The sequence below is a fragment of the Drosophila rhopaloa genome, unplaced genomic scaffold (genome assembly GCF_018152115.1).
Source record: "Drosophila rhopaloa isolate 14029-0021.01 unplaced genomic scaffold, ASM1815211v1 contig_115, whole genome shotgun sequence".
Taxonomy (NCBI): Eukaryota; Metazoa; Arthropoda; class Insecta; order Diptera; family Drosophilidae; genus Drosophila; species Drosophila rhopaloa.
The window spans coordinates 14,412,506-14,423,845 of record NW_025334990.1 but is presented as its reverse complement, the minus strand read 5'-3'; the positions used below and the strand labels follow the sequence as shown (position 1 = coordinate 14,423,845).

Genomic DNA, 11,340 nt, shown 5'->3' with positions numbered 1-11,340 from the left:
CAGTCGAATGACATAATTCTGTGGGATTCAATTATATTGCCATATTACATAAGCCGATTACAGCGATGATAACAAAGCATTAAACTCATTAGGCGGCCACTCCAACAAATGTCAAAACGGAGACAATGGCAGCAGGACGAGAAAAGGAAAGAGAGGCTCCGATTGGCAGTGACAGAGAGGCGAGATGAGATGGCAGCTGGCGGAGGCCATGCCCATTAAATGAACTTATCAATAAAAAAATGAAAGCAGCGGGCAGGAGCGGAAAAAACAGCACACACCCCCATCAAGAATACAGGAGAAAGTCTTTAAGTGAAATCAATATTCAACCCCATAAAATTAATCACTATTTTGGGGTCTTTATAAAAAAAAGCTGTAATTGTTCCTTTATAGTCTATAATAATGTTAACAAAATAATCGTCTTGTAATAAATATTTGCCTAAGTCAACTGATATATTTAGCCTAACATCTGCTTTTCCTAGTAGTTTTTAGTATTTATAAATAGTAAATAAAAAGTAAGGAGTGTCGAATTTTTCTGGCTATTAATTCATTGATGAATTAACCCTAAAATAAATCATAATTATAAAATAAAGTTGCTAGTTGTGTATTGTTCAAAATCTTATTAACGATTAAGTACTATAATCTCCAAAAGAAGATATTATTGAAGATTAACTACCATATTCTCTCTAAAAAAACATTTTTATTTTGATAGTGATAATTTCTTCATAAATTCTTGTTTGATTATAAAAGCCACTAGTGCCGTCAGTTAATCACAAAAGATGTATTTAGCCAAGCTCAACTGTAGAAGGACAACAAACAGTGAAGGGAAAAAAGTCGAGAAAGACAATAAAGGCAAACAGAACATAAATTGAAGCAGGCCGCGCCAAATATCAACAAAAGCTTGCCCGGTGGGTGGCAAACACACTCGCGAACACCCAAATGCGCTGGCCCAAGCAAAAGAGAGACGGGAGACGAAGAAAGAGGGAGAGGGAGAGAGAGCGCGCAGAAAACAGCGATATCGCATATCAAGAAAAATCACAGCCAACAAAAAAAAACCCCAAAATTAAATGTCCCCAGTGGACATACAAAAAATGAAAGCAAGGGAGCTGGAATGAAAAATGATTGACTTTTATGGTGTAGCGCATATTCGGTCTTTAACATAATATTTGTCATAAAATTAAGGGCTGCCCGGAAAAGAGACGGGGAGGGGTGGAGGGGGGCAAACATTGTCATAAAAAATTTGCTAAATGCCGGCACACACAGGAAGAGCTTCCTTTTTGGCCAAGGCACAAAAGTTCATGCAGTTCACAAATTGTGCGAGACACATACACACACACACACGCACACACATATGCGCACATTTCCGGTTAAAATAATAATGCCCAGGATTGAGAGGGGGTGGGTGGGGGAAGGAAGGACGATAGCTACCAACAAAAGCAATAATTATGGCAAACGAGTTTGCCTCGTCTTACGCCTTTTGTCGCCCATTTTCCTGCTTTGACATAAGCCTTAACCTACAAAGATGCGGAGAACAGCCTTCTGCCCAGCCACCCACCGTGCCACCCACTGAGCCACCCACTCAACCCCCCCCACCCCTCCCAGCTCATACAAACGCAGAGAGACACCCAATGCTTTTGCTGTCATGTACAAGCAACAAAGCAATCGAAGCTGGCCCCTCATCCCGCCAAAGATGCCGACTATTGTTGGCCAGCTACCAAGCTACCCCTACCCCCTTAACCAACCCCCCACACCCCCCAGCCAACCCATTTTCCACCCCTCAACCACCCCCTTTGCCTGTCTCCCTTTCCTTTTCTGTGTGCTTGTGTGCAGGAAATTTCGTTTTATGCGCGAGACAAATCGCACCTTATTATGTGAGACGCGCATGTATGTGTGTGTGTGTGTGTGCGATTGCAAGAGTATGGATGAGTGGGCGGTGGGTGGGCAATAAGGGGGCTTGTGCAGACATTCGGTGGCTTGGTGTGTGCGTTTCGACTTTGCGACGAGCCATTATCCACACTCATGCACCCACGCTCTATCTATGGCTTTATCACCCAACAACAACAAACACATTCGCCCGCACACCCGCACACCCGCACACACCCATAGGAATTTACATTTTACGTGCTGCATATGTGTACCGATGCGAGAGTGTGGGTGCGTGAGGGTCCTTAAATGGTTGGCCGGCGAATGCGCTACTCCAGTACTCTCGATTTTATCACATTTGACTATAGTCAAACTAAAAAGAACGAAAAGAAAGAAAGAACTTCAAATTTTGTTCTGATCAATGTCAGTTTATGAATCTTACGTTTTGTTTGATATCTCTAAGACATTAATTTATAATACTGAATGCGGAAGATATTGAAGTACCTTTCTTCTTTAACAGTTATAAGAAACAGTGATCTGATTCTCACGGGTGTTAGTTTGCTTTAAAAATCTTAGTATTATTCTTTTTACAATACTAACTCCTAGAAAATATAACTTGTTAAGGAGAAGATTATCCTGTCAAGTCCGATTTAAATCGGACAAGATTCAAGATGTTTTCAGAAGTTTGCCTTCATAATCTTCTTTTATGTTTTTATCTGCGCATTTATTTTGCTTCCCCTGCCATCGCGAAGATTGCAATAACCTATTTTGGCTAACCGACCTCCCAACCACCATCCGCCTTCGCTTTTATTGCGCGCATTTAACCGTATCTCCAGCGCCATCTCCAATGGCTGGCAGTTCGCAGTTCGTAGCTCGCATAATTATCAGACAGCAGGTCCCATTTGTGGGTCAAGACGGACGGACCGAACGAGTCTGAGTCCGATTTCGAATCTGAGTCAGAGTCATCGTCATCATCGATAAGCGCCGAGCATTAGTTTAGTTTCCCTTTTGCCTTCCAGCGTTTCCAGGAAGGCAGCAGACACCACGCCCGCTACAACAACAATGGGGCGACGAAAAGTAAGGAAGCAGCAGCAAGAAGCGGCTGTCGACTCCCTTCAAGCTTCTTTTTATACACAAATTACAGTCGAACTCCTTTAAACTTGACTGGTAACTTTAGGCTTTAGGCAAATTTGGCGACCAACTTGGGACCAAATTAGTGAAGTTCGAATTCTTGAAGTTGGACTTCGATATTTTTGTATTAAGCAAGTGCTCGAAGTAGGAAAATAACTTTGCAATTCCAGGCAAACTTCAATTGCGGAGACCACATGTCACCAGGTCATAATAATTGCCGCCCAACGTGGGGCTACCCTTGTCGAAAGTTCGATTTATAGAAGTTAGACTGTGCTTTTTGGCGGCATTGTTTGTGTTTGCTTTTGTTTTTCGGGTGGCACTGGGTTTTGGGCGGTGGAAGGCTCTCTGTGCATCCGCTCGCCGCGTGACTTGCCCGAGGGATTTGGGCTAAGGCGGGGGATGTCCTGCCGCTGCCTCCCTTTTTATCACATTGTTTGGCCGCTTTGTGCCTGCGCGAAATTTCATTCACAAAACTTGCCTCTGCCTCCCGCCACTTCTCTGTGTGTGTGAGCGTTCCTTTTTGCCTTTGCTCTTCGTGGTGCGTGTGGAAAAAAAAAAGAAGAAAATAAATAAAATGAGCAGAGCGACTTGCGCGAGGGAAGGACTGCGCAAAATCCTTGCCGCTTCCTTTCGCCACCCACTTTCCCTGCCTTGGCTTTCCTCTCGTTTCGTTTCGATTCGTTTGCTTTCGTTTTGGTCAGGCGGCGTCCTTGTAACGGTTATATCTGAAAAGCTGAGCGTCGCAGCTACCTTGGCACGCTAGGAGCCGAAAACCCAAACTGGCAAACTGGGGAATTGGGAAACTGAAACTGCGAAGCTGCGAAACTGAAGCTGGCACTGAAATTGAAGAGGATGCTGCCCCGAGATGCGATGCGATGCGATTGGATGCTCAACTTACCAAACTGTCAGATGCGGCGACGATAACGAGTCTGATTCTGGCTAGAAAGCTGTAGCACCCATCAAACCCCCCTCGTCGCACTTTTAAACTGTCCTGGTAATGCATTCGATAACGTCCTGCCAAGCCAAGAGCTTTGCGCATCAATCAGCATAGGAAGTTTATTTATAAACAGAAAATGAATCAGTTTAATTAATCAGCGGAGCATGAATGCGGTTGATATCTGGGTTATGTGGTTAATAAGATGATGTAAAGTAAGATCAACCGTATCTAAGAAAGAAACATTCAAAGGATAGTTTGTTGTATAGTTAAAGGGTAAGCTCAGGTACAACTTTATGATATATTGAAGATACAGTCATTTATTTTAAAATGGTATACGGTTAAATTAAAAGGTTGTAAGATGTTACTAATAAAAGGAATAAGTTAAGATGTAAAATCTTTAAAACCTATTAAAAGTTAAGTCCACTGATTTTGTACAAGCCGATATAGGAATTTCCTTAAATAGAATATTTATTGCCCTCATCTTTCGAAAGAGTATCCAAGACTCTTCGTACTTTAACACGAAGCGGTAAGTTTCCCTTCTAGTTTTCGGTATTATTTTGTTATTTGTGCAGGCATTTTGGTTTTGTTTTCCATTTTCTCAGTGCCTCTCCCATCCTGCCGCACACACATACGCCCGCTCGCCGCAAATTTTCTTGAGGGTTATTCCGTTTCTTATCAATTTCTGCACGCACACCGACATGCGAGTGTGTGGGTGAGTGGGTGAGTGTGTGTGTGAGTGGTCCTGCCCGTGTGTGGGTGTGCGCCCGCATAAGTTTGACACATTCATATCCATGCCACAAACACCAGCGAGCCATCTTCCATGTTCTCGATGTCCTGGCACTTTCACTCTCCTCGTGGCTCCTTGGGTTCTTCGTTTCTTGGTTCTATGGTTCTATGGTTCCTTGGCTGATTCTTGGGTAGTGTGCTTGTTGTCGGGTGGGTCTGGCACTGGCACTGGGTCTGGGTCCTTTCCTTCCGTTCATCCTCTCTGCTCGTCCTGTTGTCCTTGCATGTGTCACAGTTATTGATTGGAATGCGCATAAATTGAAGCAAACTGCTTTCCAAGCCAAATGATTCTCGCCCACTTTCCTTCCGCCTTTGTTGTTATATAGTAATCTTTGTATTTTTTCGATTTCTGTTTGTTTTGCTTACCCACTTCACTTGGTCACTTTCGCCGACGCCTCCATCGGATCGGGTGTGGCTAATGTGGCCATGGTCGGGCCTTCCCTTTGATTTGTCGTGGCAGTTACTTAAGTTAATTACCAAAAAGAAAACTTAATAATTCAAGTGCTGTCTGTCCTCCCATTCACTGTCCTCCCATCTTTTGCCCCGACTAACCGCCAACTATTGAGTGAGTGGCTGTTTCTACTTCCACTGACTCTGCTGCTGTCGAGTGTCTGTTTGAAGGTCGGCACGGCCTTGGATATTCATCGCAATTGGACTGCCGGCGAGAGCTCGGCAGAATATGCATCACCGAAATTGGTCATCAACTCGGTTCACGTTGAAAAGGCTCTTGCGTGGATTATTTTTCGAAAATAACTTAATCAATTTTTAAACTGCCCAAAAGGTCATTGCTAACTTTAAAATTGGGCATGGGCTAGATTTAATTACTTTGAATTGATATTATATGTATGTATGTCTGAAATAATATCTTTTTAAATATAATAATAAATAAATAATATAATAATAAATAAGTAATATAAATAATTACATATTTTTAATGCCATTGGAGCTGGAAAAATTAGAATATCAATTAAAAGCAATTGAAAATGTATTTTTATATATGTATGTGTAGCTTATATCTGTGTAGTAAGGAACCAATTTCGACAAGCTGTATTATTTCAGTTTTAGATTAATACGATTCTCTACATAAGGTAACAGAATGAAAATCTGTAAATCAGCATTAAAAGTTCTTAATGTATTGCCTCGATCAAAATAATATTGCGACAATAATTGAATATTGTTTTCCTATGCCGCATCAATTGTGAACCATATTAATTGGCCGTGTCCCCATTATCCCGCCGCTAATTGCCAATCAAGTAGCTGCAGGATACCGGAACTGGGGAACTGCATCGCCTCCCGAGGCACCTGGCAATTATCTCTCCATCGACTGCGACAACATCCCGACTCCGCCTGACTTTGGCCTAAGCTGGCGGGCGAAACTAAAACACGTCGAGTGGGATTAAACGACATTATAGGGTATTACACATTTAGGCCAAGTGAGACAAAGACAAAACGCCATAACGAAATGCGCACACAAAAGCCAGAGACCGAAAAGTAAAAGTAAAGACAAAAACAGAGGGACAGTACGGGATGAAAAGGACGACGAAAGGGGGCCAGGACGAAATAGATGAGTCGAGTCAAGTGGGGACTTCTGAGTGACTCTCTCTCTTTCCCCGCTCGTGTGATTAAGTGCCCTGCAGCAAGTAATTCTTCTTACTTCAACTCGAACTGGCCCTAAAAATGGGTTTTCGAAATCTCTGCTACTTAACAGCGGGCTCTGTTAAAGGACGAAAGCAGGACGAGTCCTGGAAAACGGCGGAGAGCGACAGCGCATGGGAGAGCAGGCTGCTCTCCTTTGTCAGCTGCTGTGCCCTCGGGCGTGAGTTCGTCCAAGGATTCGGGTGACTTCGTGCCGGACTCGGCTCCTTGTGGACCGCTCGCACATTCCAGTCGAGCGCCATCTGCAATTGTGGCACAGTCAGTGCCGTTTGGGGCCATCAGCAGGAAGCAGGATTGTACGGTATTTGTCCTGCGACGTCGCGTCCACAAAAAACACACCAAATTCTAGCCAGTAAAAAAAAGAAAAACAGCAGCAGCAGCAGGAGCATCCAGCCCTTCAGCGAACTCAGTGAATCAAACGGTACTCGGGTCCTCAGACTTTTTACAGTGGCCGGGGGCGATGGCTAGTCTGCGAAACTAATCCAAATATAACCCTAAATCAAAGCCAAATAACGTAATGTTAACCGAATAAAAAAATAGAAAAAAAAGAAGCAGGAAAATCTGCCAAGCATAACTCTCGAGCACTGCCTACCACGCCACGCCCCCCGCATTCGACCGTGTGTCCCCGCCCACACATGCGAAAATAACCGTTACACGGCCGTTGATGCTGCGCTCTGCGAAGAAGAAGAAGTAGGGCTACCACCCCCCCTACTCCCCCCATCCACCGAGTATATAGTACATATTTACCTATTTACATATTTGCACATAGGTAACCAAGCCGAGTATTTGCCACTCGAAAAAAAAGTGTTACCAAAGTGCTTTCGAACTCGTTAATTCTCGCCCAGAAAAACGGACGGTTTGCGCCCCCCACCAAAATGTTATATAATGCAAAAATTAATGCCCCCGCATTTCGGGGAGTTTTTCGCTCGCCCATCATAATGCCATTCGATTCGCAGCGTATATATACGTATATATAGAAAAAAAAACCCAAAAACCCGAAAACAAAAAACCCAAAACCCGCTAAAGAGTGTTCCAAAGTTTTCGTGCTACGTTCCGGGCTTATATAAGCGGCTGTTGTACTGAAATGAAAGGATCCCACAGCCAGCACACGCACCAACAAAAAAAAAAGAGAAAATCCTTATACATATACACCTAGCCACGAGTGTGCGTGCGTTCGTGTGTGTGTGCGTGTGTGTGTGTGCGCAGTGTCAACGCAGCAAATAAAACAAAAGTGAAAGTTAACACACAAAGAGCGAAGGCAGAAAGCCTGCGAAAAGAAAGCGAAGAGGACAATCGAGGATTTAAATGAAACACGAAAAATGCTGAATAAAAAAATCTAGAGTCCTTTGTGATACACACGTTCTCGAGGGTTATTATAAGTCAAAAGAAAATGATTTGGGACTTTTATTTCCATAGGTTTGGTTTGGCTTTTATTCGAAACATGCTTCTTCGATTTCCACTTCTTGGATTTGAGGCTCTAACACCAATACCAATGTAGAGGGAAAGCCAAGAGAGGCACACACGCATAGGCTTACCACCAATACAGCGAAAGGGGCGAGTTCTTTTGGTCCTGCGGCCTCTTCCACTTATTCCTCTTCATCTTCTTCTTGTTCCTAGCCAACTTCTTCTTCTTGGCTATAATACGAAGAAAAAAAAGGGAAAAAAGTGGCATGCGGAGTGCTTGCCTGGCTGCCCTAAGTAACTACTCACGCACACAACCGCGCTCGCAGGACGAAAAAGAGAGAGCGAGCGAGCGCGCGTGTGTGTGTTAGTGTGTGTGGGTGAGAGAGCCACGGCTTACACCCACGAATTCGAGTCCTCGTGCTCCTTGTGTGGATCCCTGCGTTCGCTGTTTTTGTGTGTTTGCAGCGAAAGCCAACAAAAACAAGAGAGAAAGCAGAAAGCAGAAGCAGAGCAGCGAATTATATAAATTTCTTTGCACTGCCTCCGAGTGTGTGTGTGTGTGTGTGTTAGATATACGGGATTTCCACGACCGTTTTTTCGGCTTTCTTCTTTTGTGCGGTGTTCGCGTTCGGTCGGTTATACCGTTGAAAAGCTTCGGCAAAACGAAGAGCTAGTGCCATCTCGCTCTGTGCGAAAAATCTTAAAAATAAATTAATAAAACTCTGGAAAAAAAAGCCACCAATAACCCCTTGAAAAGTTATTGCTAATCACTTTTCCAAGAAAAAGAAGTTCCCAAAACATATTCTTAACCATTAGCTTAATGATTTTGAGAGAGCGCAAATAGAGCGCATTGAGAAATCGAGAGCGTGAGCGCACAAAATATTTTCGAACATTCCCCCCCCCACATTTTTTTTTTTGACTGAAAAACACACATTAAAATCGGAAAAATGCCCCTAAAAGTGCCTAACCACAACTTCTTTGTCTTTGTGCAGATTTCTTAATTAATTAATTATGTGAGCAACCCAAACCCCAACGTAAAAGATAAAAAAAAGAAAAAAACCAATTCAACGAAGCAAACGAATTTCAAAATGTCCAATTCCAATTCCAAGGTTATTGTGCACCACCAACCAATACAACAATAATAATAATAATTAAATAATAATAGTATGAGAATAACAGAAAATTAAAGCGTTAAGCGGAGTGTGTTTTTATCGAGAAAATCGCGGCCCCCAAACAAAGGTGACTATACGAATGCTGGCCAGTGATTAGCTGGCGAAAGGGAACTGGGAATCTGGCCGGGATTCATGCCGCTGGATGTGGACGACGCAGGGCAGCAACTGAAGCTGGAGCGGCTCTGGCGGAGGGATCAGAGGGATCAGACGACGGATCGAGAGAGAGCCGATCGCCAACCAAGAATACCGCTCCGCAGCCCACACTACTGATGATGATGGGGCCATGAGCCCATCATTACTCGCATTGAATTGGAGTCGCAAGCGCGTCTCAAGCGGGCCTGCACCATGCTAGCACCGCCGAACCCGAGGTCAATATGCGGCCAGGACCCGGGCTGGTCGTGATGGCGCTTGCGTTTATTTCGGGGGCTCGGCGTGGCAGCAGCAGCAGCATCAGCTCAGCAACAGCAACACCAACAGCGGCAGCGGCAGTAGCAACATCTGCAGCGGCAGCAACAGCAGCAGCAGCAGCGGCGGCAGCAGCATCATCCGCAGCAGCAGCAGGGGCAACCACATCGGACGGCGGTGGAAGGGGCAGAGGCAGAGGCGGCGGAGGCGGAGGAGTTGCAACCACGTTACCGTCCACTAGCGAATCGTCGTCGTCGTCGTCGTCGTCATTCGCGCGCAGCTCTGGCTCATACCTGCTGCCCATCTTCCTGCCCCACCATCTCGACTTCGCGCTCCAGTTCCACCCACAACTGCCGCCGAGGGAGTACAGCCAGTACCAGGCCCACTCCGAGTCCTGGATAACCTCGAGGATTGCGGACAGAAGGCAGCAGAGGCGAAGGCGCCGCGAGAGCAGCAGCAGCAGGGATATAGCAGGTAGGGCAGGCGGGACAGGATTGGGATTGGCAACGGGCGGAGGAACAGCGGTCACAGCGGGCACAGAGTTCGGCGAGGCCAACAACAACGAGGAGACGGAGGAGGATCGCGGCCTGACCGTGCAGTTCCCCTCCTCGCAGGCCTACGACGAGGACCAGGACATCTTTGCCCTGGTGGCCGAGGACGATCTGCTGTCCGAGGAGTCCTTCGATCGCCTGATCAAGCTCAACGAAGACGCCGACGAAGAGGACTACAATCTGCAGCAGCAGCAGCAGCAGTTGCAGCGGCAACAGCAACCCGAAGCGGAAACGGAAATAGACACAGAGCCAGAGAGCGAGACGGAGACAGAGACGGAGACGGAGACAGAGAGGGAAGCCGAAACGGAAACGGAAACTGAAACCGAACAGCAGCAGCAGGACGAGAGCCGACTGATTGATGAGGGTGTCCTGCAGCATAACGACAACAGCAACAGCCACTCGAAGGAGTTCGCCAACAGCTACGATAATAACAATAACAAACGAGAGGCCAGCGGCCACATCCTTGATGCCCAGACGGCCCAGCTGATTGGCCACAAGGATAACAGCCTGTCCGCCGTGGCCACCACCGAGTCGGCAGGAGCAGGAGCAGGAGCAGCAGACAGCAGCACCACCACATCCTTGCCAGCACCCGTGGATCTGAAGAAGTCCATACTCGGCACTGCGACTTCGTTAACACGCCTTAATCCTTGGATATCAGCCTGTGATCTGGCACAGCCGGGCACAGCAACCGACTTGCAGGTGAGTCTAATGGCTTCGTCTCGACTGTTTCTCTTCGGGATCTGGGGTTCATCTGGGATTTCTGAGTGTTTGTTTTCCACCCCAACCATTGGCACTGTGGGAAATGTTTAAGATTTTGGACTTATTTTCTATTGAGAAAGGTTTTAAGTCTTGTCTTTATGTGATTTTATGCGATATTAATTTGAAATTAGACTTTCCATTTGTTGTAAGTTAAAAAATATTCTAATAGAAACTTTGATTATTATATTACTAAATGATTAGATAACTGGAAAGGCACTTGTAATTGTTCGTTTATTTTAAAAAATATTAAAATTAGCATTCTGATTTTCTGGGCCTTAATACGAAATCACAATTCTGATTTTCTGGGCCTTAGTGCAAAATCAGAATGCTAACATTTTTATAATATTTAAAGAAAGCTGACAAAATTAACTACAAACTTTAGGATTTTCTATTTAATACTGAAGTAAATATTGCTAGAGTTTTTAACCAATAAACTACTTTTTCGTCAAGAGGAAAGTACTGCATTTCAAAGTTTCCTTTTCCTTTCTGTGCAAGAAACTGTCAAGCAATCGACCACAAAGCTCGGCTTAAGTGCACACCGATGCAAATACGAGGAACACGCACAAAGGACCTCTCGAATGCATATACAAATTGTGTGCATTTCAAGGGATTCTCGGTGCGACAGGCAAAGGTCCCTGGTCATTGCGATTCAGTAATATTGAAAGCTGCTGTCAATTGT

General features: G+C 45.0%; 1 protein-coding gene across 7 annotated transcripts in view; it reads left to right on the top strand.

The window, feature by feature from the left end:
* The first annotated feature begins 6,612 nt into the window (after positions 1-6,612).
* Positions 6,613-11,340, top strand: part of LOC108039883 — a 35,770-nt gene continuing 31,042 nt past the window's right edge. The window contains exons 1-2 of one of the 7 annotated variants that reach the window (XM_017117047.2): positions 6,613-6,671; positions 8,767-10,601. In XM_017117047.2, coding sequence (XP_016972536.1) covers positions 9,321-10,601 — 1,281 coding nt within the window. In that variant the 5' untranslated portion in view covers positions 6,613-6,671; positions 8,767-9,320. Of the gene's footprint in view, positions 10,602-11,340 lie in introns of all 7 variants that reach the window. The other 6 variants (XM_017117046.2, XM_017117045.2, XM_017117044.2 and 3 more) reach the window with 6 other exon arrangements.